Source organism: Amblyraja radiata, chromosome 18 (assembly GCF_010909765.2).
Source record: "Amblyraja radiata isolate CabotCenter1 chromosome 18, sAmbRad1.1.pri, whole genome shotgun sequence".
NCBI classification, from domain to species: Eukaryota; Metazoa; Chordata; class Chondrichthyes; order Rajiformes; family Rajidae; genus Amblyraja; species Amblyraja radiata.
The window spans coordinates 19,660,766-19,687,268 of record NC_045973.1 but is presented as its reverse complement, the minus strand read 5'-3'; the positions used below and the strand labels follow the sequence as shown (position 1 = coordinate 19,687,268).

At 41.0% G+C, this 26,503-nt stretch overlaps 1 protein-coding gene across 2 annotated transcripts in view; it reads right to left on the bottom strand.

Moving 5' to 3' along the window:
- The window catches only part of sumf1 (sulfatase modifying factor 1), a 107,982-nt gene that overhangs the window by 13,765 nt on the left and 67,714 nt on the right, over window positions 1–26,503 (bottom strand). For both annotated transcript variants that reach the window (XM_033036761.1, XM_033036762.1), the window contains one exon: window positions 24,489–24,602. In XM_033036761.1, coding sequence (XP_032892652.1) covers window positions 24,489–24,602 — 114 coding nt within the window. The remainder of the gene's footprint in view (window positions 1–24,488; window positions 24,603–26,503) is intronic.

Genomic DNA, 26,503 nt, shown 5'->3' with positions numbered 1-26,503 from the left:
CATTACTGCCACCTTTGCCTCAATAAGGCAGCCTACATCATCAGCGACCCACACCTCCCTGGCCGTGGCCACACACACATTTCACTCCTGAAGAAGATATAAGAGCCTGAAAACCATAACGTACAGGTTCAGGAACAGCTTCTTCCCTATAGCCATCAGACTGTGAAACAACATTTGGAATCAGTGCGGTGGTGATGCAGGATCTCCACTGATGCCTGACTTGCGTTTCTTCAGCAGTTTCTTTTACCCTCCAACAACTGCAGTCTCTTGTGTCTCTAATCTGACTTGCTTCAGGTGCCAAATGTGCTGCATAAATTGTTAATGTCCACAGCATGTCAAAATGTTCTGGAACTATTTGGCAATGTTCTGGTACTGTCTCCGCTCTCACCGTTACAAAGTTTTGAAATAGTATCAGTCGCCTTTGTATCTAGACATCTCTGCACCAATGGAATGATTTGTCAAATTATAAAATAGGATTTGGCTGAGAATGAAAATGGCATCATGGGCAGATAGTTTAGTTTACTTTATTACTGTCAATGGACTGTGGTACAGTGAAAAGCTTTTGTTTGCGTGCTATCCAGTCAAAGAAAAGGCTATACATGAATACAATCAAGTCATCCACAGTGCACAGATATAGGATAGAAGGTAAGATGGCAAAGGAGGCTTATGGTACACTGGCCTTCATCGGCCAGGCTATTGAGTGTAGAAGTTGCGATGTTATGTTACAGTTGTACAAGATGTGGGTAAGGCTGCATTTTGTACATGATGTTGATGAGTATTGTTTCACTTCTGGTCACCTTGCTGTAGGAAGAATGTCATTAAGTTGGAAAGAGTGCAGAGAACATTTACAGGGATGTTGCCAGGACTTGAGCACCTGAGCTTAGCGAGAGATTGGCCAAGCTAGGACTTTATTACATGGAGTTCAGGAGGATAAGGGGTGATCTTATAGAGGTGTATAAAATCATGAGGGTCATAGACAGGGTGAATGCACAGAGTATTTAACCCAGGGTAGGGGGATCAAGAACCAGAAGACATAGATGAGAGGGTAAATATCTAATAGGAACCTGCGAAGTAACGTTTTTAATCAGAGGGTGGGTATATAGAATGAGCTGCCAGAGGAGGTCGTTGAGGCAGGTACAATGTAGCATTTAAAATACACCAGGACAGGTACAAGCATAGGAGAAGTTTACAGGGATATGCGCCTAATGAGGGCAAATTGGACCTAGTTTAGAAGGGGCATCTTGGTCGGCAAGGAAGAATTTGGCTGAAGGGCCTGTTTCCCTGTTGTATGACTCTATGACTGTAAGGCATGTTTGGTCAATCTCCAAGTCAACTATGCTGTGCATGGAGTTCTGTGAGAAGGCAAGGTTGACCAAATGTAAAATTCTCTGTACCATAATTGCAGTACATTCTTCACTGAAAGTTAGTGATAACTTTTGAATGCAAATCACTGCCCCTCTCTCACCTCCCCATCCCTCCTATTGTCACGATGCCCCACAGCTGACGATAAGGGAGCAATACAGAGGGAGGGTAATCCACTAACCCCATTGTTTCACTTCCATCATGTGAGAATCTCAAATTCAGAGCTGTATCGGAGAAGATAGAAAGTGATAATTCCAATGATCCACGTCAGATTTAACACCTACGTACTTTAATTATGTAAATTATATCCTGATTTATGCAAATGTATGTGTCTGACCAGTCATGAAAGCCATTTTGATTCAGAATCTAATTATTATATGTAGTGCAAATTGTAAGATGCTCTACTTCAAAAAAATATTTAACTGCAAGAAGCAAGAAGCTATTCGGTGAACTCTTGTAACTTTGTCAGCACCAGAAACGTGGCGACTCTTATGAGGTTTGCTGTATGATTTTACTGGGTTGTATGCAAAATAAAGCATGCAACAATGAAGTATAATTGAATTATGAACTGGATATAATTCAATCATAAACTGTCACTGCCTTTCACCTCAGCAATCGGCTCCCAATGTAAAGCTCTGACTGTCCTTTTGTGGTAAGCCGGTGAAGAATGAAGAATTCCCCAAGTACCTCGGAGTCACTCTGGATCGCACCCTCACCTATCGTGAACACCTGAAGAGGGTGGCTGATAAACTGAAAGCAAGGGTCAACATCAGGTAACAGCTGGGGATCCACTGCACACACACTCCGTACTGCAAGCTTAGCCCTAGTCTACTCAACAGCCAAGTTTTGCTCAACAGCTTGCCAATAGCTGCCACACCAAATGAGTTGACACTGTCCTTAACTCTGCAATACGGGTCAACACAGGGACGCTTAAGTCAACACCTTTGCAGTGGCTCCCTGTCCTCTCCCATATCGGCCCTCCCAGCATACGCAGAAGGGAGAGGATGTTGAAAGATTGGTGCACCATCGAGGCTAACCCTGACCTTCCCATCCATGCTGACTTGAACAATCTGCCCAACATGTGCCTGAAGTCCCGCAAACCCTTCTGGTCTTCTGTTAAATCCCTGGAAGACTTTGACTGAAGTCTGAGTGGCACAGAGCCTGGAAAGATGCCAACACCAACATCACAGACCCCACAGTGAAACCAATGGGTTTTGACCTCCATCGCAAGCAATGGCTAACCCTGAACAGAATCCGCACCCTGCATGCAAGAACAGCCCATCGCCTGCATAAGTGGGGGATGACAGACAGCCCAGCTTGCGACTGCGGACATCCAGACCAGACCATCCCACACATCGTGAATGACTGCCCACTGTGGCTTTTCCCTGGTGGCATCAAAGCCATCCTGGGAAAAGCCTGGATGACTACCCTTGATCTACAACTTTAGGCTGTGCACGCCATACGCAAGAAGAAGAAGATGAATGAATACAGAGCTAATGTATAGCTCACCATACAAAACAATTCAAGTTAGGTATTGTGATTTGTGTAAAGAAGTATAAAGAAACAAGTATAAAGAAGAGTTTCTATAAATATGTCATTTTTTGCTAGTTTAAATTTCCATTTCCGCACCTCCTGTGTGCATGTCACTCCTGGCATTTTCTCTGAACTGGATGCATTTCACATAAGTGAGTGTAGATGCTTATCAACGGGAAGCACTGTTTGAAGTTGCTGTGAATGGCACCTGCGTCTTTCAGAGCAAACTATCAAAAGTCACTGATCTGACAAGCCTCAGCCACCACATTATCAAGCCAGCACGGCTTTTGAACCCTGTCAGCTTGACACCTCTGTTTTCAAGCAGCAGTATTTTCAACAGAACATCTTTAGACTTTAGACTGAAGATACAGATATACCCTCCCTCTCAGTAAAAAAGCTACTTTTCAGGTTCCTATTAGATATCTCACCTATGACTTCTGGTTCTCGATTCCCCTACCCTAGAGATACAGCGCGGAAACAGGCCCTTCATCCCACCATCATTGAACATCTGCTACAGTGATTGCAATCCTGCTCCAAGAGACTCACAAAAGTGATAGCTCCCATCTGAAGATCCCTGGTTATACCCTGGCCTGCCTACACCGTAGATCTAGTAATTGAATTTTGTAATTAGCTACAATTAGGTAACTAACTAATTATATGCTTTAATTTCAGGTCATCCAAGTAAGACCCCCATGGCATTGCCATTTTTGTAAGGAACACAGCAAAATGGAAAGCAATTGTAGCATCCCCTCCTGACACCGATGTGGAATGGGCGGCAACGCAAGTCGAAGGTGTCACGGTCATCAATGTATACAAGCCACCTTCTACCAAGGTTCACAAAGACTCCATCCCTGCCTTTGGTTCGCCCTGCATGTACGCCGGAGACTTTAACTACCACAGCACCACCTGGGGCTACCGTTCAACTAATCCAGATAGTGCTGCACTAGATGACTGGGCCTCAGCTCCTGCCGCTCAACTCCTGTATGACCCAAAACAACCGGACAGCTTCTGCTCTGGCAGGTGGAACACCACTACCAACCCTGACTTGGCTTTTGCAAACCTGAATGGACCATCCCCACACTGTATCATCCTGGATCACTTCCCGAAATCACGACATCATCCATCTCTGATTATCCCGGACAACCCCATCGAGCCAGTCCCAACAAAACCTGTGAAGAGATGGAATTTCCGCAAGGCCAGGTGGGACCAGTTCACTAGTATGGTGGACTTCTAGATTGACAGCCTTCCCACCCCCACCTCCACCAATCTGAACAAAGCCTACTCAGCCTTCTGCAAACCTTATCAGGGCAGCGAAGAGTTCCATTCCTCGCGGCTATCATCACTAGTACATCCCCACATGGGACAAAGAGTGTGACGCATGCTACGACGCATTCCTGTACGCTGAACCTGGCGAAAAGGCTGCCTCCAAGGCCATGGAGCTGACAAACTGCCTCGACAAGAAGCGCAGAGTGCGGTGGGAAGAGACAGACAGGAGACAATCGACTTCACACACTCCAGTAGGGTGGCTTGGAAGACCTTAGTTCGCATCACCGGTCGAAGTACCCGCCCAAAGCATTGCCCTGTCACGGCCAACTCCATCGCCCACCAGCTCCTGGCCAACCACCACTTCAAAGACGCGGACAAGATTCATACTCGTTCTGTCAAACAGGAGCCCAATAATCTTTGGAAAGCTCCTGGTGCTGATGGGCTCCTGTCAGCGCCATTTTCCTCTGCAGAACTATAGACAATAGATGCAGGAGTAGGCCATTTTGGCCCTTCGAGCCAGCACCGCCATTCAATGTGATCATGGCTGATCATCCCTAATCAATACCCCGTTCCTGTCTTCTGCCATCTCACAATTGAAATGCAGAAAAGCCCAGGGTCCTGATAACATCCCCCCAGAATTCCTGAAACACTGCGGTCCCAAATGCCTGGTCTGGCTCCGTGAGTTCTACTCCTCTTGCCTCATTGGTCAGTCCATTCCGAAGATCTGGCGGAAAGCCACCGTCATTGCCAAACAAGCCTGCGGACGACCCAAGGAACTATCGGCCCATCTCACTCCTCTCTGTCCCGTACAAGCTCCATGAACGGCTTCTCCTGGCCCGGCTTGATCCAATCGTCGACCCCCAACTACCCACTGGTTGTTAAGGGGCTAAAAGGTTCCTACTGATCTTGGGGGCAGGTGGCATGGGAATGAGCAAAAGGTTGAATTATAACCATCTTCCAGTGAACAACAGGTTATTTTCCCAATATCTTACACATTTCTTACAGACTAGGTTATTTTGAAAGATTCTCTATTAACTTGCTTAATGTTTAAAACTCAAGACAGAGCCTTAGATAATTGCTGACAGCTCATTATGCATCCTGCAACACTGGCTCTGTTCCACATTTACTGGTATTCCTAAACCCTTACTTAAAGTGAGGGAAAACAGCAGGCAGATTATAGCTCATCGAATAAATGTCGGGTGGTCCTGCTGATTATCGCTTCGACCCAACTTTCCCATGCCGATCCAAGATGTCTCATCTACACTAGTTCCACCTGCCCACATTTGGCCCATATCCCTCTAAACCGTTCCTATCCATTACCTGTCCAAATGTCTTTTATGTTGTTTTAGTATCTGCCTCAACTACCTCCCCTGGCAGCCTGTTCCACATACCCACCATCTTCTGTGTGAAAAAACTGCCCCTCAGGTTCCTATTAAATCTTTCCCCTCTCATCTTAAACCTATATCTTCTGGGTAAAAGATCAGTGCATTCACCCTATCTATTCCCCTCATGATCTTATACACCTCTATAAGATCACCTCTCATCCTCCTGCACTCCAATGAAACCTCTCAGCCTCCTACGCTCCGTCCACTTGCTATTGGAATTACTGGTTTGAGTAGATTAATTGCAAAAATAATCAAAAAGGGAATTGATCGGCCATAGGGAAATATGGAGGGGGAAATGTGATTGCTCGCTTGGAACTGGCTTGTACCTGAAGTTGTTAAGCAGGAAAGAGTGCAGAGATTTGCCAGGGTATTGCCAGGACTTGAGTGGCTGGGATATAGGGAGATGGGCAGGCTAGGATTTTATTCCTTGGAGCACAGGTGGTTGCAGGGTGGTCTTACAGAGGTGTATGAAATCTTGAGGGGAATAGATAGGGTGAGTGCACAGTGTCATCTACCCAGAGTAGGGAAATCGAAAAATAGGTTTAAGGGGAGAGGGGAAAAATTTAATAGGAACCTGAGGGGCAACTTTTTTTCATACTGAGTGTGACGGCTATATAGAACAGGCTGCCAAGGGAGGTACTTGTGGCAGGTACTATAACAATATTTAAAAGACATTTGGACAGGTACATGGATGCTGAAGGTTTAGAGAGATGTGGGCCAAATGGGGGCAGGTGGAACTAATGGAGATGGAACATCTTGGTTGGCAGGGATAAGTTCGGCTGAAGGGCCTGTTTCCGTGCTGTATTACTCACTGACTCAATGGTGACCTGAATCTTCTCTTATGTTACTATAGGATATGATAATTAATCAGAAAAAAAATAACTCTAGGGACTTGACCATATACATACATATAGATGCTCCAGAACAGTATTTAGGCATTCATGCATAATTGGAAGTAGCATTTTTTCAGTGAACTGAGGTCCGTGTGCCCTTCCAGGTGGATGGAAGGAAAACAACTTTTTTGTGTTCACCGATATTCTTAGAATTTAGTCATTGCTTTTTTGTTGTGCTCCCTTACATTAAAACATTTGATTAGAAGTAATGCGTTTGATGCAAAGCATTTTAAGAGATCTCGAGATTACGAAAGGTGCTGTGCAGTGTTATCGCAATATTTATTTTCTTACAAGCCATTGATACTTGTATTTGCCAGCACAGAATGCCTGACAAGAAGGGTCTGTGATCTTAATTACTTCATCAGTTTACATTGCTCTGAACAGATTTGGAGTCTTCTCATGTAAAAATAGGAAGATGTACTTATTAAAAATGTCTTCACAAGCAAAGATAACAAACAAAACAAATCTCGTATCGTTACATTTGCAATGGCAATTGGAAATAGAGGACGAGGCACTGTTGGGAGAATACATTGTGGAGCCACCCGGTGGTTAGGCCACTTACTATGCGAACCCTCGGCAGTCGGAGGTAGGGTCACATGACTAGGTAATGGTGGGAAGGCGTGGTCATGGGGTGTGCCCTAGTATATATAATGAACCCCGGGTCAACCTTCCCCCATTCGCATGTGTGTTGTTCTCTTTGTTTTGACAATAAAGATCTCTTTGATTCACCACGCATGGCTTGCTTATTCGCCCACAGTAACATTTCTTTTTAGTAACTTCTCAGTCATATTTCAAAATTATTAAAAATTAAATGTAACATTGAGTGCAGGCTAACCCCAATAAACCCTCTCATTTATAGTCAGTTTATTTGAAGGCGTCGTTTAAACACTTCACAGAAACAGCTTAATATAAAATGATTGTCAGTTTTTAGTGTTATTGCCCTTCGGGACTTAAGTTTCTAAGCTTAGGATTTAAGTTCATTTAAAGATCTCTGGTGTTTACTACAATTAAACATTGTAGTGGCATGGTGGCGCAGCGGTAGAGTTGCTGCCTTAAAGCGCCAGAGACCCGAGTTCGATCCTGACTACAGGTACTTTTGACCTGCGTGGGTTTTTTCCGGGTGCTTTGGTTTCCTCCTCCATTCCATGTAGGTTAATAGGCTTCTGTAAAATTGTCCCAAAAATGTGTAGGATAGTGCAAGCGAACGGGGTGATTGCTGGTGGTTGAGGACTCGGTGGACCGACGGGCCTGTTTCTGTGCTGTATTTCTAAACTAAAATAAACTACTCTTCAAATATTTAGAATTATGTTCTCCCTATTTGTTACTGATAATCAGGTTGATCATTTGCACAATGCCAGTATTTTCAGGTATAAGGTTCTAGTGTTGCTAACTATACCATGTGAAATTACTGTTATTGGAATAGGCCATTGGATACCGGTGGGCTCTGCTGGCTACACAGGAAAGACATCCATTTCGTCCACTCCTTTGTGGACTTTTAATATAGCACTTTCAAAATTGCAGACACCTGCATTTGAATAACTAGTCTAAATGTTGTACTTAAATTGGTGAGGCTGCAATCCACACGTGAAAGTGGAAATGCAGCACTGAGCTAGTGCCAGCACCAGGCAATTTACAGGTTTACTCATCAAGTTGCAAACCACAGGAATCCTAATTATATTTTATGTGATAAATCCACTGTCTAATATGGGACTGTACATGGCCAGAATCTCACTATTTCTTTACACAGTTGGCACAACACTCAAGCAACTGTGTTTATTTTTTTATTTACACAGACACTAAACTGGTGCCAACCAACACCAGCCTTCAGGAAACATTTGTTTACACAACAAAAGGAGAATTGGCAAGACTTTTCACTCGGGGACTTGGAGACACATGAGAAACAGCTGGCGGGTTGATGCTGAGGAATGTGTGACCATGTGTGTGAAAAAATACTTCCTTTCAGATGTAAATAAAAAATCTTATTGAAAAAGAATAAATTGCCAAATTACAACTAGGGACTGAGAGTCAGGATAAAGGGAAGGGCCTCGACCCAAAATGTAACCTGTTCTCCAGAGATGCTGCCTGAGCCGCTGAGTTACTCCAGCTTTTAGTTTAAACCAGCATCTGCAGTTCCTCCCTACACAAATTACAACTCGCCTGTGTAAAATGCATGAGTTTTATTTATATCCATGAACACTCTGGTGTCAGAATTTCACTGTTTTAAATTGCATCAGGAATTGGTCCACTAATTGCTGATTTCTGGTATTGAAGTTACTTTATTGATTCCCATTAAATTCAGTTAGGCATTTCGCATTGGGTTATTTATATTTGTGAACAAATTTAATGAGGTCAAATTCTAATCAGGTGATGGAACTAATTAATGTGACCCACCAAACTGTTAGCTGCTTATAATTAGGATTAATTGCATTTGCTCTTTTTTCATGTCCATAGAAGATTAAATGGAGACAGATCACCAAACTAAGTTGACATTTGCTGCCTCTTTGGAAGTGACGAAGGCAATGTCAGTTTTACAGTGCCTTGGTGGTGTAAATACATTTTGGAAGATGCTCAACTTGATACCACTGAAATCTACCACAAATGACAATTTGTAGGCAGAATCTGCTTGGAATTGCAGAGAAATGTAACAAGCTTTTTTATTAAACCTTTAGTTGGGGTTGCACAGATCCACTATATGCATGTAAATGCATTGAAGCAGCAAAACTACCTGAACTCCATGTTTTTCATGGTTACAAATATTTTTACATTAAAAAATGTCAATGGTCAATGAGAAATTAGTATTATTTTCATCTTGTGATTTATTTTTACTTCTGTATATCCTACTTCCTCACAATAAAAGTTGTGACACATTAACCTGATCTATGTAATACATCCGTGTATGTGGATTCTGTTTGCAGTGATTTTCTAAAGGTTTTTATTGTTTCTATGTTTCTATCTATGTTTCTATGTTTTATTTTTACATGTTTGCACATTATAGGAGAAATGTACTCTTGTGCATTTCTAGAAATGCAATCAATCCCCAATCTGATTAACAAGTGAGTAGCTGAGATAAGGCCTCAGCTGGTCTTTAGTTTAGTTTTAACCATATAACCATTACAGCACAGAAACAGGCCATCTCGGCCCTACAAGTCCGTGCCGAACAACTTTTTTCCCTTAGTCCCACCTGCCTGCACTCATACCATAACCCTCCATTCCCTTCTCATCCATATGCCTATCCAATTTATTTTTAAATGATACCAACGAACCTGCCGCCACCACTTCCACTGGAAGCTCATTCCACACCGCTACCACTCTCTGAGTAAAGAAGTTCCCCCTCATGTTACCCCTAAACTTCTGTCCCTTAATTCTGAAGTCATGTCCTCTTGTTTGAATCTTCCCTATTCTCAAAGGGAAAAGCTTGATCACATCAACTCTGTCTATCCCTCTCATCATTTTTTGTTTTGTTTGGAGATCCAGCGTGGAAACCTGGGTCTCTGGCGCTGTTATCCCACTTTCACATCCATTTCCTACACACTAAGGGCAATTTTTTTACAGAGGTTCAATTAACCTACAAACCCGCACATACTTTTGGAAGTGGGAGGAAACCGGTGCACCTGGAAAAACCCAAGTGGTCATAAAAAAACGTGCAAACTCCATACACACACAGACATCACCCCCGAGATCAGGGTGAAAAGCCAGATCTATGGCACTGAGGCAGCAACTCTACCCGCTGCACCATTGTACCTCTTCTTCATTCACCCTAAACCATCCAAAAGGGTCCATGAGGGGCAGGGGAGCACTATTTAGAGTGGCCATTCACAATCACTATCCAACAACCCATGCTGCAAATACCTGCATGTGAACCTCCTAGTGAAGAATAGATCTGGTCCCATTAATATTGGCACAGGGATGAAACATAAGTTACTTGAGTAAGGGACTAGACCCTCTCAAAACTCAGTTAACAAAAAGCTTAACTTAGTTTTCAGGGAAAAAAAAGGCAGACCAACGAAAAGGCCATCTAACAGCAAGGAGCCCATTTCAATCTAATCTTCTTACTGAGAAACTGATAATAGATCCAATGTTTGATTTTACACCTATATCAAATTTATCATCCAATGAGGCAAGGTTCAGAAAAAAAAAGACAAATTAACAAGGTAGCGAGGACATCTAAATGCTTAGAGATGAATCTCCCTTTGGGAATTACACTTGTAAGAGATAAAGGTAGTGAAAATAAAATAAAGTCACCAGCTTTGCTGTTTAAAAGATCTTGATGGGCAATTGATAGGATAGATAATGGCAAAAGCTAAACGGGTGAACTGAGAGATTATACATATGAATAACTTGGTCATTAACAAGTAAAACCTTTTGTCCTCAAGGAGGGGCCGTTTTAATAGTCAGATCTGAAATTGCATTATTTCCATGTCCTCATCATGGCAGAGTTCGGGGAGATACTGTTACTCCCAGCCTGCTGGCAAATGTCACAAAATAAATCAAGCTGCTACATAACATCACAGTACAAATTGAGATCTGGCACAGAATATATTGCAGAGATTTAACCTTTCATTGGGCACAATATAACTGCTGTAGATCATTATCCCTCCTGTTCATTATATCCCCCAACCTTTTTCCCTCAACCCCAATTCATCCGAACATTTAACGAGCAGTAGTCACACTACTCGACAGTTTCCAGTTGCTCTTTGTACCAATTGAAGCGAAGCAGAAAATGTTGAGAATATTCATGTCAGGCAGCATCCGTAGAGAATTGAGCATTAACAATTTTGATCTATTAGACCGTTCGCAGGAGTTTGCATTGATACGGTCATCATTATAGTGGAAAAAGGGGCGAGGGGGGAGATCTGAGTAGGAACGGAACAAAGAACGCTTCACGAAGTGGTAAACATAGTTGGGAACCGCACTGGTTCCCATAGCAACAGTTTTAATGTTAGCTTTTTTGCTTGTTAAATCTTCAATCCAGTGACAGAGGCAAAGTTGATGATCAGACGAAGAAAGTAGCTTTGTAGAGAATAAAAATAATATTTGTAATGATTAAAATAATGTAAAAACATCTGCAAATTGCAACTGTCAATGCGGAGAGTAGTCGGCCTTGTCTTTGACAAGGCGTCCTGGAGGAGGCTTGGAATGGACACAGAAGTACAGGAAGAGAGGGAAGGTTTAGTGCTTCTGGCATCTTAAGGAAAGACAGAGATAAAAGCAGTCAAAGAAAAGCTGCTAAATGAAACTGGCAGCTCCTCTCCATGATAAGTAAATGCCAGAGTCTATGTTTTGTTAAGTCTGTGAAATAAAAAGATCTTACGTAATCCTTTCCCTGGTCTTGTAAATGTCTTTGAAAACGCAAATCCTGCCTCAACGCTAAGCGACTATAATATGGAAAGGTATCCGAAGGGATTTCAGAAATGTTCAATAGGATAATAGTTGATAAAGAAGGAGGGGTGATCAGCAGCACGGCAAGAGAGAGTATTTTCAGATTTTTGATGGAGATGGGATAGGGAGAAGACGATATGTTGGGATTCTCTAGTTTGGTGGGTAAAAGGAGAACCAAATTATGCAGTTAGAGGAGAATGTCTGTAAATCTATTTAGACTGTAAATGAATTTTTATCTGGAATCTCAGCGTAATCTTGTTAGGAAATTTAATTCAGTGGTTATTCCGTGAAATGGACAAAGAACAGGCTACCTATTCAAAAAGCGACAGACTTTGTCTCTGCTTATTCACACTGTAGTAGATACATAGTTCTCCCTCCGCTGGCTGCACTCCAAAGTATTAATGGCCTGCTGACAGCACCGTTGGCCTTTACGAGGTGTCTGCGAAAATATCTTTGAAGTAAAGCTTTTATTTTCAATAAAGTATTATGCATCCGCTCTGTGGAAATTTGTACTGAGTAGTGGGACCCAACAACAGAAACAATCCTCATAGACACCGTGTAAAATCAGAGGATATATTCATGGAAGCCCTCTGGAAAAATTCAAAAGTCTATTGAAGTGCAGAAGTACCTATCTTCACATCCCTCTCCCCTTCATAAATCAAGAAAATGGTTGGTGGCCAGCGATAACATATAAACAGAAGCCAAAAGGATCCTTTCAGAACTCCTTTATGCATGACACCAAAGTCAAAATACTGACAGGACCTTAAGTTTTAAATTATCCTGTTTTTTAAGAAAATGACTGGATTTCCGAGTACTGCTGTTTAGTATCTGGTAATCATAACTGCACAGAAGCATGTTTGAACTCCATCCACTAAACCCTGTCATCTCATGGTATGTTGCAAACTGTTAAGAGGCCATCTGCACAGAGAAAATTACATTTTAAAATCTTGGGGCATGTTGTCCACCTGGCCGACAGCACTCCCAATGTCCAGTGCAGGTGCGGAAAAATATCTTCTGTTTCACTGCATGTGTAACTGGCTGCCCCCTGTGCACTGAAAAAGGGCAACGTGCACCTCGACAAGACTTCCCAGCCCTGAGGCTGGGAAACCTGCCCACTGAATCTGTGCCAGATTTAACCTGGCACAAGTACAGAGGCTCAGTATAAACAAATGGCAAGAAATAGTTGCCAGGAGAACAGCAAGTAGTCTTTATTTGGGGGATTTAATTTTGATTGTTTAAATGTTTTAATTAGACTTTGGACCTGAGATACAGCATTGAAACAACCCAGCAGGTCCGCACCGACAAGCAACCACCCTATACACTAGCACTATCCCACACAATAGGGACAATTTACAAGTTACAGATGCAAGGTGGCATGATGACGCAGCGGTAGAGTTGCTACATTATAGCGCCAGACACCCCGGGTCGATCCTGACTACTGGTGCTTGTCTGTACGGAGTTTGTTCTTTCTCCCCATGACCTGAGTGAGTTTTCTCCGGGATATCCTTTTTCCTCCCACACTCCAAAGAGGTACAGGTTTGTAGGTTAATGGGCTTGGTATAATTGTAAATTGTCCCTAGTGTGTGTAGGATAGTGTTAGTGTGTGGAGATCGCTGGTCGGTGCGGACTCGGTGGGCTGAAGGGCCTATTTCCGTGCTGTATCGCTAAACTAAACGAAATTAACCTATGTTGTTTTTAAACATTCTCTTTAATTTTCATTTTTTATATTTATTTTTAATTTTCAGCAGGCGAGAGCTTTGTCAGCCAGCGAGCACAAGGGAGGTCTTCGTGAACTGTCAAGGCCATTGTATGCGCACATTGAGCCACCAGGACTGGGAGAGGCTTGAGCTCCATCACTGTGCACTGGGCCATGTTGCTGAATGGGGGAGCCAGTCTGCTTTAGAAAGATGGTGAAGAATGGTCTCTACCCCAAACGGCACCCATTCCTTCTCTCCAGATATGCTGCCTGTCCCGATTAGTTACTCCAGCATTTGTGCAGGCATCTGCAGTTCCTTCATATACATTAAGAACAATGGTGCTTGAGTTCACACTGGAAGAAAAAGCATTGGTTCAATGTTCAAGGGCAGGAGAGCCTCAATATCATGGTTAGCGCAAGATCTGTTCCGTTATCACAGAAAAAATGGAGCAGATCACTGGAGACTTCCTGCCAGTATTATATGATGATTGTCACTTCCTCTTTCCCTATCAGATTGTAGATTTTTTTTCTCTGCGATATCTTTTTCTCATTAAAGAGTTAGGATTGAATCTTCTTCTACTGCTCTATTAGGCAGTGCATTACAACCCTCTCCGTGTTCAAAACAAAGTTATAATTTCCACATAGATAGACGCCGGAGTATCTCAGTGGGTCAGGCAGCATCTCTACAGAAAAGGAATAGGTGATGTTTTGGGTCAAGACCCTTCATCACGCTGAGGTTTTGAGGTATAATTTTCCCTTCGGGTGGCACATGGATAGTAGTTAGTGCTACTGTTTCAACAGCTCCTGGGACCTAGGTTCTATTCTGACCTCGGGCACAGTCTGCAGCACATTCTCTGCATGGGTTTCATTTGGGTGCACTGGTTTCCTCCCACATCCCAATGAGGTGCTGGTAGGCCAAGAGGCTAACTGTAGATTACCACCTATTCTAGGCCAACAGTCAAATGGGCACGAGAATACATTACAAAGGGACAATAAATTAAAGAAAGCCAGAACAGGTCTGATGGGATTACTCCAATGGGAGCTAGCATGGATCTGAGGGGCTAAATGGCCTACTTTTATGTTATTATGTATAAGGTTCTTTTGACAATAATTGTCAATCCTCCTGCCTGAGGGAGCATGCTCATTCATGGTCTACTGAAGCTATTCTAAGGTGACTTTTTCTTAATTGTGCTACTAGTTTCAATGCTGAATGATCAGAATTGAACCACAAATTTCCCTTCAAACGTGGATAAAACACTAAGTGCTGGAGGAACTCAGCGGATCAGCTAACAACTGTGGAGGGGATGGGCAGGCGATGTTTCGGTTTAGGACACTTCTTCAGATACCATTGTCCATTAATTCTCCGGCTGCTGCCTGTCCTGCTGAGTTCCTCCAGCACATCGTGTTTGGCTAAAGATTCCAGCATCTGCAGTCTCCTGCACCTCCAAAGCTGGATGATTGTTTGCAACTGCTTTTAGTTTATTTATTTTTCATTTTTACAGCATTTCAGAGACTGCTTTGTCCCAAAAAGGAGCAATAAAAATAGAAAACAAAACTATTTAATATCCACTTTTCAAACAAATATTATTTAGTACACATGTTTCAGTCACATGAAGGTATAATTGTGTTTAAAAATAGAAATGACAGTGGGAATGAGACTATTGTGCTGTAATTTCCAGTCCTTGTGCCCTGAAAGAAAATAATTTCTTGCTGGATTAGGGGACAGGGGCAACTTTATCAACGACAGAAGGATATATGAGTCAATGCATTCATCATTTTCAATTGAAAGTGAATTGAGAGTTATATAAATGTACTATATAGTCTCTATTCAAGCTTTTTCACCACCACAAAAATTCCCTTTTCATGAGTGTTAGTAATTAGAATCTTGAGATCACATGGAAAAATGTGTTTTGCAATTCTAAAGAAATGATTTCAAGATGTGTGCAATGTTGGCCAGACCTGCCAGTCAAGAAAAGTATTGGTGTGTCTCTTCCATGAACCAAAGCAATTCCCTTGTTAATTCTGCAAAGAGCAAGGTGGGATATTGAGCCGGTAAGAATGAAGAAGCAATATTTTAGCACCAACATTTTTAAAAAAATCATAAAATATGGTTATAGTACCCCAAGTTGCAATCTCATGTATATCTAGCATTTATATAACATTTAATAAGAATCACTAATGTCCTTGAGAGAAGGAAATCTACTAGCTTACCTTTACCCGATGTGGCAAATATCGGATTTCAAACAAAACCCCATGTTGTTTACTTTTCACTGTCTTCTGTCACTCAGTTCAGAAATTATTAAAATTGGGCAATAAGAGCTGGTCTAATCAAAAAGCCAATTCTAACAGGAGTAGTTTGTGGGACTTTTACACTAGTTGCTGCATTGAACAGAATATAAATTAAATTAGATTACAAGTAAAAAGGGTTATACAGTGATCATGGGGGAACAGTAATCATAATGTAGGCTAAGAAAATCAAATTTGCTGTCATGGTCTCACAGGGGATGTAATGAAATGCACACAGGATAGTTTTCTAGATCAGTATGTCAAGAACCGACTTGGGAACCGGCGACGTTAGATCTGGCACTGTGCAGTGAGACAAGGTTTATTAATAGACTTGTAGTAAAAGAGCCTCAGGGGAGAAGAAACATCAGACTGCTGTCCCAAATACATGGAGATTGTCAATATTTTCAGTCACTGATTTTGTGGAAAAGATCTTGTTTGTCCATTAAGACAAGTCTAATTCTTTCTAAGTATAGGGTCTCCGACATTTCCGTAATCCACATTTTAATTGTGGGGGTTGTAGGGCCTTTCCAAAATTTTAATATTAATTTTTTCCCGGTTATTATACTGTAATTGAGGAAGTTTCTTTGGTTTGTTGTGAGTGTTAAGCTTTGTTCTGATATTCCAAGTATTATTAATTTTGTGTCTGGGTCCAGTTTTGTATTAATAACTTCTGAAGTTATTTCAAAAATATCAGACCAGAAATGTTTAAGTTTTATACAGTTTGCAAACGTATGTGTTAAATTAGCCTCTAGATGTAGACATTTATCACAAATAGGAGAGATTTGTGGGAAGATTCTATTTAGTTTTATTTTAGAGTAGTGTAGTCTATGTAAGACCTTGAATTGTATTAAAGTATGTCTGGCATTTAATGAACATTGATGTATTTGTTGTAAACTTTCGTCCCACATATCTTTCGTGATAGGGTGACCTATTTCATTTTCCCATTTGAATCTATATGGTTCGGTCAGTGGTACCTCGTTGTTTAGTAGGGTGTTATAAATATAAGCTATTAGTTTTTCAGTATTAGGATGCTTGTTCAAACATTCATCAAGAATTTCTGATTCCCTATTCCTGTAGACTTGTGTATTAGATTTAACATAATCTCTAATTTGTAGATATCTGAAGAAATTATTTGAGTGCAGTCCATAATTCTGTTGTAACTCTTGAAATGAAAGAAAAGTACCTTTCCCATAAAGATGTCCTATATTTTTGATTCCATAATTTTTCCATTGTGTGAAACCTTTGTCCATAAAGGATGATTTGAACAAAGGATTATTTACAATGGGAAGGCAGAGTGGTATATTATTCAATTTTAAATCTTTTTTTATTTGTTTCCAAATTCGTATTCCACTATGTATTATGGGGTTTTCTTTATAGGTTTTTTTGTGCAGTTTTGTGGGGGCAAATATGATCGGTCCAATTTCAAAAGGTAGACAGTCTTCCTTTTCCATCATTAACCAATCTGGTTGTTGATCCATTTCTTCCAGCCAGAAATTCATGTTTTTAATATGGACTGCCCAAAAATAAAATAAGAAATTTGGCAAAGCCAAACCTCCATTTATCTTTGACTTACATAAATGTTTTTTACTTATTCTATGATTCTTATAATCCCAGACAAAACTTGTAACGATGGAGTCGACTTTTTTGAAAAAGGTTTTTGGGATATATATCGGAATTAATTGAAGTAGGTACAGCAGTTGCGGTAAAAAAATCATTTTTATAGCATTAATTCTCCCAAGCATAGAAATGGGGAGTGTTTTCCAGTATTGAATATTCTTATGTAGTTTATTCAGTAAGGGTGGGAAATTTAGTTTAAATAAAGAGGTATATGTCTTAGTTACATAGATTCCTAAGTATTTAAATTTATCTTTAACTATTTTAAAAGGGGATTGTTGTATTGTATGTAAATTGAATTTTGTTATTGGCATGATTTCGCTTTTATTCCAATTAATTCTATATCCCGAAAACTGACCAAATTGAGTTATTAGATTTAATAGGTTTGGAATACTAGTTTCTAATTTTGTAATATATATTAGTACATCATCTGCATATAAGGAGATTTTATTCCTTGTGTCTCTAGTATTGTATCCAAATATTCCTGGATGGTTTCTAACGCTTTCTGCTAGGGGTTCGATTGCAAGAGCAAATAATAGTGGGGATAGTGAGCATCCTTGTCTACAGCCTCTATAGAGATTACATTTAGTTGATAACATTTTGTTTGTTAATATTCTAGCTGTTGGATTAGAGTATAACAATTTAACCCATGTACAGTACTTCTCTCCTAGTTGAAATTTTTCCATCACCGAAAATAAATATGGCCATTCTACCTGGTCAAATGCTTTTTCAGCATCTAACGAGATAATTGCTAGCTCTGCGTTAGGGATTCTATTGGAGTATATAATATTAAATAATCTTCTCAGATTATAAAATGAATACCGTTTGGGGATAAACCCTGTTTGGTCGGGATGTATTAATTTGCTGATCACTAAGCTCAATCTATTAGATAGAATTTTAGCTAATATTTTCTGATCAGTATTTAAGAGAGCTATAGCTCTGTATGAACCTGGGTCTTCAAGATCCTTGTCCGTTTTTGGTATGAGTATGATTGTAGATTCATTTAGAGTTTCTGGGAGTTTCTGTTGAGTATAAGCGTATTTGTACATTGTCTGTAGGCGTGGGGAAAGCAAATCATAATTTTTTTAATAAAATTCAGAATTTAGACCATCGGGTCCTGCAGACTTTCCGTTTTTTAAAGATTTAATTGATTCTTCGATGTCTTTTATCGTAATTTCAGCCCCTAGCAATTCTCTCTCTTTCTGATCTAGACCCGCACTTACAATTCTGTAAAAATGTTTCCATTCCCGTTGATTGTTCTGTTATTTTAGATGAATACAATTTTTGGTAGTATTGTAGAAATCTATCATTAATATCTTTAGGCAGTGTTAATGTTTCTCCCTTGTCTGTTCTAATTTTGTATATTGTTTTTTCCCCATCCAATTTGCGAAGTTGACGCGCTAATAGTTTTTGTGGTTTATCACGAAATTCAAAATTTAATTGTTTTGTATGTTGATAAAGTTTTATAACTTGGTCTGAATATATCTTGTTTAATTTATATTTCAATACTGCAATTTTATTGTGTTTTATCGTGGATGGTGCTGCTGCATTTTCTGTGTCTAATTGCTTTATTTCCATTTCCAGTTTCTGTTGTTTGGCCCTATTCTCTTTATTAAAAAATGATTGGGAAGAAATTAATGCTCCTCGTACAAATGCTTTAAATGTTTCCCAAAGAAGGGAAGCAGAGATTTCAGGGCTATCGTTAGCCTCAAAAAAACATTTTAATCTGTTTTACTAGGTATTCATTACATAACTTATCTTTTAAGATTTGGGGATTAAATCTCCATTGTCTCTGCCATTCCGTTTACTTTGATCATAAATGTTAATGGAGCGTTGTCTGAGATTATGATGTTATTAGATTGTGAGTTATAGATATATGGGATAAGTTTTGAATCTACTAAAAAATAGTCTATCCTTGAGTAAGTTTTATGTACTGGTGAGTAAAATGAATATTCTCGGCCCGATGGATTTTCAATTCTCCAAACGTCCTTAATATTAGTAGTATTAATGTATGAATTTAAAAATTCATTTGATCGAGATTTTAGTTTTCTTTGAGTTGATGATCTATCCAAACAAGCATCCAATGTACAATTTAAATCTCCACCGATTATTAAGTTTTGTTGTGTACATTCCGGGATATTGTTAAGAATTCTCTTTAAAAACAGAGGGCTATCAAAATTTGGTCCATACACATTGAGGAGAGTCACTTTTTTTAAGTATAACTCCCCTATTATTACAATATATCTGCCTTCAATGTCTTCTATCGTTGATATATGTTTAAAGGGTATACCTTTACGAATTAATATTGCAACACCTCTAGATTTATGTGAGAATGAAGAGTGGTACGCTTTAGCAATCCATTTTGCTTTCAATCTGTGTTGTGCTTCCTTTTTAAGATGTGTCTCCTGGAGAAATATTATATCTGTTTTCAATGATTTTAAATGAGCTAACACAGTCACTGATTTTGTGTAGGTAAAAAATGCTGGTACGCATATCGTTCCTTGCTGTTGGTGACTATGCAGGATCATCATCCTATCTGATGATTAATCTATTTATGGGCCTGATGACCTAATTCAATTAATACATTTTACTTTAATTTCAGCATGGAAACCGAAGGCCATTTGGTCCGCGCCGACCATTGATCACCTTTTCACATTAGTTCTGTTTTCCCACTTTCTCGTCTACATGATACATGAAAAGCAATTTAGAGACCGATTAACCTGCAAACCCGCACGGCCACAAGATGTGGGAGGAAACTAGAACACCTGGGGAAAACCCAAGCGATTACATGGAGCGCACGCAAACTCCACACAGGCAGCACCCGAGGTCAGCATTGAGCCTGTGTCTCTGGTGCAGCGACACGGCAACTCTACCAGATTAAAAATAGATTAAAAAATAATCTTTTTGCAATAGTTAATGTCCTTAAAAAAAAAATCTCATGTTGTTTTGGCAGAGTAAGGATGAAAGGGTGTGACATGTGGGAAGTAGGTGGCAATTTATCTTCACCGTTGCATTACAGGAAGCTTCGTTCTCTACAAATATCAATGGTGTCCAATCTTACAACTTTAGAGAACTTGGTTTTATTCAGAGTAAGCTTTTTTATGATATCAAGATCTGTTAAAGCATGTTACAGCAATGCAATACTTGTTGCAGCAATGCATGTTACAGCAATGCAATGCATCACTGTTATATGAAATACTTTTAAAATTGTGCACGTGCTTATCTACATTATTGCAGGACAGAAAATGATATTAATCCCATTGTGTTGAGGACTAGCATCATGGGTAGTAAATATTGACCTGCCTTATTCAGCACTAAACTCCTGGAAAGCAGCTAGCCTTGATGGACGGAATTCTGAAATTGTGTGTCAATCATCTGACCACAGCATTGACATGTTCAACTGCTTGTCCTTCAAGGAAACCTCCAGCATTTCAGTCCCCAAGAACAATAAAGTGACGTCTAAATGACTACCAACCATCTTTGAAAAATTGGTAATGTACTACATCTCTTACCACTCTTCCAGACAATCTAGACCCCTTGCAATTTGCATACATGAAAAATTGGTCTACAGAGGATGCCACCTCTTTTGTTCTACCTTTAGATCTGGATCATTTTGACATTAAGAGCACCTATACCTGGATGCTATTCATTGGCTACAGCTCAGCTTTCAACACCATGATAAGGAATGATCTTACCTCTAAACTTCTAGACCTCAGTTTTGGGTCCTCCATCTGTAAAGAGATTTCTGGACTTCCTAACTGGCTGACCTCAGTCAGTTAGAATTGGTCATAACATTCCCTTCACCCCAGTCCTCAACACTAGTGCTTTTCAATGTGATTTTTTTTCTCAGGAAGAACACTTCTTCCACACTTTTATAGACTCATGAACAAATCACACTCCCTTCCTGCTATGTATTCTTATTCTTATCTCTACCTCCTTCGGTTACTCTCTCATTGCACAAGAGTTTTTGTGCCACTTTAATTTGCAACACAATCTTTGCATCATTCTGCTGATCTTGCATTCATTGCTGTAGTTATTGTGTACTTACTGTATTTATTGTTTAGTCTGTGAGCTTCATACAAACCATGAATTTCATTGCACCCTTGTGTATATGACAATAAACTAATCTGAATCTGAGATAATTTAAAAGACCTGAAGATGCAAAATCACAATGATTCGAAGAACCCAAGTTGCAATAAGGCAGCTCTCCTCGTAGCTTGTAAAAAGGTAGTATTGTAATTGGTGTCATCATTGGAAACTGTCTCATGGCAACATTAATTATGGGGAATAGGAAACTTTCTATTGATATTATTAGTCCTCTGAGCACTGGAGTTGCAGAGAAAGAATTTGGATTTAAAATTTACCTAACAACAAAAGAGACCAGTCACTCGTCTCTGCAGGGAATGGAAGTTTCACCAATACTCCAATTTAAGACGTTGTATATCCTATTTCATGTTTCATCACATTTACTTCCCTTCTAATGCACAGTGTATAGAGAGGCATCTCTGGCCAGAAGATACACACAAAAAGCTGGAGTAACTCAGCGGGTCAGACAGCATCTCTGGGGAAAAGGAATAGGTGACGTTTAGGGTCGAGACCCTTTTTCAGACTGAGATTCAGGGGAAAGGGAAACGAGAGATACAGACGGTGGTATGGAGAGATATAGAACAAATTAATTTAAGATCTACAAAAAAGTAATGATGATAAAGGAAACAGGCCATTGTTAGCTGTGGACTAGGTGAAGCCACGTTACAGACAAAGGGACAGAGAGAGAGGGAAAGCAAGGGCTACTTAAAGTTAGATAAATCAATATTAATACCACTGGGTTGTAAACTGCCCAAAACCAACATTCTGATTAAAATATTTAAGAACGAACTGCAGATGCTGGAAAAATCGAAGGTAGACAAAAATGCTGGAGAAACTCAGCGGGTGAGGCAGCATCTATGGAAGAAGGAATAGGCGACGTTTCGGGTCGAGACCCTCTCGACCCGAAACGTCGCCTATTCCTTCTCTCCATAGATGCTGTTTCACCTGCTGAGATTTTCCAGCATTTTTGTCTACGTTCTGATTAAAATAGTTCATTCTATAAAGTATTTTCTGTAAGTGTTCCATCAGCTTTGAATGTCTCCATCAGAGCAGATCACTATTCTATGATTTTAAATTCTATTTAGTCGGCATGTACAAGGCTTTTAAGAACCTTTCATTATGACAAGAATGCACTTAAAATTTTAGGCCAGAAGCCAAATATAGAGCAGCCTAATCCTGGACACTATCAAATTGTGCAAATGGTTGATCAATCACTGAGGGGGGGGATTGAGATCTGGATTTATCTTCTCTTGCTTCAAATAGGCTATCCTGAAACTAGGTCAAATACTTTATTATTTCAGGAAAAACTGGTGCCTATTTATATCTTTAAAAACCAAATGTTCTCTGGTTTGTTTTATGTGGGGGTGGGCGGGAGGGTCGGGAGAAACTTTTTTTCAATCTCTTACCTTGCCGGAGATGCGATTGTTTTCCGGATCGTATCTCTGGTCGCTCTGCGGCCTAACATCGTGGAGCCGGGGGCCTTGCTCGGGACTGACTTTGAGCCTCACCACGGGGCATGAACTTACCATCAGAGCTGATTCCTTGCCTGAGATCGACGCTCCAACCGTGGCCTGTGGACTTTAACATCAAGGAGCCCGCAGTCTCGGGTAGAGACCGAAGTCGGGAGCTCCAAACGTCGCAGAAGGTTTTGACCATCCACGACCCGGGGTAGATCGCCCGGCACGGGGGAGCTGAGATTCCCCCCGTTGCAGGAGCTAGATCGCCCCGACAAGGAGGCCAGCCACGGGGGTTAAGATCACCCCGTCAATGGAAGGCTCGAGGCCTCAGACAGCGGGGGAGCAAAGAAGGGAAGATGTTGAACTTTTTTTCGCCTTCCATCACAGCGAGGAATGTGGAGGAGTCACTGTGGTGGATGTTTATGTTAAAATGTCTTTTGTGTGTCCTGTTGCTTTTTACTGGTATGAATGTATGGCAAATGAAGTTTCCCGTACGTTGCAAAACATACTTGGCTGCTAAAGTATTATTATGATCATTATGATTATGATTATGACTGCTCCTCCACTCTTGATTTCAAGAAAATAACTGATGATACATCAGAAGGTTCCAGGTTGAATGAATAAATCACCAGGTGGTAGACGACGGAGCGCAACTACAAAACTCCAAAGCTGAACTACAAAACACAGCCAAGGCTCCCATTCAATACTTGTTAATGATCCCTGCTCCAAAATTTATCGATGGTTATTGTTTGCCCCTCAGTGGACTGCATCGTACCGATAAAAAGAATGGCCATTGAGGTAAGTTCATGATGCAACTGCACCATATAAAGCACTGATAATCTGCACTGCGACGGCTAGGAAAAGGTGAATTTTGTGATATAAGTGGGTAAATAGGATGTTTCAAATAGAATGAAAAGTCTTGCACTAAACACTGATAAAACTCTGAGAGTCAGGGGAGAGGGAGACACAGAAATAAGGAAGGGTAAGGTGTGAAAATGAGACATTGTGGTATAAGGACGATGTGGCCATGGTTGGCAATAAAATGTATTGTCTCAAACCTTACCATAGCAATTTCTGAACAAATAGGACGCAACAGCTAGATGTTGGGCACGGATGCTGTATGTACGTCGATGGTGCTGTGTTTGGGTCACATTGATCGCATACGCAAAGTTCTGTAACAGTGTATATCGCCACGAGTCAGGCAGAGCAAGCAAGAAATATTCTGGATCATTCTCTTGATGCATCAGTTAGGTTGAGCTCTGAAAGCAAGAAATGCCTTGCTGTTGGTGGAACAACACTAGTGTTGAGTTTTGAATTTATCCAATACCAACCATTCATCACACTGAGGGGAAAGATGGGACTCCATGAACCAAAAGTTTCCGTCCAGTGTCGACGGACAGAAGATCACGGGTGACATTTGGCAAGAGCCCCCTGCGTCATAAGCAACACACCAACTCCAAGAAACAGTCTGGTTATTGCACTAAAAGTACACAGGGTCCAGTTGTGAGAGCAGAGTGATTGAAATACTTACAGGATTCTCTACTTCATCAGCGGTGTGGTGTATAGTCCACCAGTCCAATGTCCACTCCCAGACATTTCCTGCCATATTGAAGAGACCATATCCATTGGGAGGAAAGCTGGTGACCTGTGAGATAAACAGTGAGGAAAAACACCAGGTAAAGAGAGGGGCATTTTACAATACATCACATTCCCTTCATGGCAATACTAACTCATCACAACAGAAATGTCAATACCTTAAACAGATATTTAACCAAATACATTAACATTTTCGAACTCAAAGTATGCTGATCACGGCAAAGCAGCCCAAATTATTTTCCTCACTTTATTCCTATTATTGTCAAAAGGCCTGAATGCCAAATATTATTTTCTATTTGGCTATGGCAACAGTAAACATATTAACAAGAAAATTAATCAAAATCTTGCATGACACTTCCAATCATTTTTATCCAGTTCCTGTGCGTTCACACGCACATTGTTCTTTGGGAGTGGTGATTAGCGTGGTGCTATATTTACAAAGCTGCTTCCAAACTGAGATAACTCACCCAAATTTAAACGCCCTGAAAAGATTGAAAATCTGTTTCATGGAAAGCAGATGTCTGTATTAATTTGCTCTGCAGCCGATGGAATTGTGCAAATTGTTAAAATTGCCTTTCTCCCTATTCCAAGTCTTACCCTTTTTGCATGGTTGCACCGTAGTATGGTTTTTGTAGGAGAGATTTTCTTCTTTTGCACTTAGAGAGCATAAATATAAACTGGAGAAGAATGATTGCATATCTATGTGAAAGTTTTCGTGAAACAAAATGATATGCAATGGTCTCCTGTTGAGATGTGCCAGCTTGTTCAGTGGATTTTCTTTTAAATGTCTGGGTGGGAGTTTCGATCGCCCCAACGCTGGAGCTTCGATCGTCCCAACGCTGGAGCTTCGATCGCCCCAACGCGGGAGCTTCGATCACCCCAACGCAGGAGCTCAGATCGCCCCAACACGGGTGCTTCGACCACCCCCAACGCGGGAGCTTCGATCACCCCAACGCTGGAGCTTCGATCGTCCCAACGCTGGAGCTTCGATCGTCCCAACGCGGGAGCTTCGATCGTCCCAACGCGGGAGCTTCGATCACCCCAACGCAGGAGCTCAGATCGCCCCAACACGGGTGCTTCGACCACCCCCAACGCGGGAGCTCAGATCGCCCCAACGCCGGAGCTTTGATTGCCCGAATGCGGGAGCTTCGACCGCCCCAACGCCGGAGATTCGACCGCCAACTGCGGGAGCTTCGATCGCCCCAACGGATGCTTCAAATGCCCCGACCACGGGAGAATAAAGAGGAAGGAGATTGGACTTGTTTGCCTTCCATCACAGTGAGGAATGTGGGGAATCCGCTGTGGTGGATGTTTATGTTAACTTTTATGTAGTTGTGTGTTTTGTTGCTTTTTTGGCAGTGTAGTAACTCACATATCACTGCACCTTATGGTACATGTGACAATAAAAAAACGTTGAATCTTTGGGTTGCTGAATGGGTATGTTTTAAAAGGTATATAAAATCACAAAGGGCATAGATAAGGCGGATGGTCACAGTTTTTTTCACAGTGTACGGGAGTCAAAAACCAGAGGGCATAGTTTTAAGGTGAGAGGGAAAAGATTTAGTGGGCCTGAGAGGCAGGTTTTTCACACAACGGTTTATCGGTATGTGGAACAAGCTGCTAGAGGAACAGGCAGAGGCGAGTACAGATACAACATTTAAACAACATTTGGACAGATTCATGGAGGGTTACAGGTATAAGAGCCAAATGCAAGCAAATGGGACAAGCTCACGAAGGCACCTTGGTCAGCATGGACAAGTTGGTTTGAAGGGCCTGATGTACAGTATGTTGTATAACTCTCTGTCTGTATGCTTACAACTAGTTACAAGGGAGAAATGTATACTCCTACCCCAGTAATTAGCACCTTCCCGAGAATTTAAGCTTTTTGTCAGCACGGGGAGAATCTTTGATCTTAAGAGGCACCGCTGTTTTAATTCTACAATCAGAACA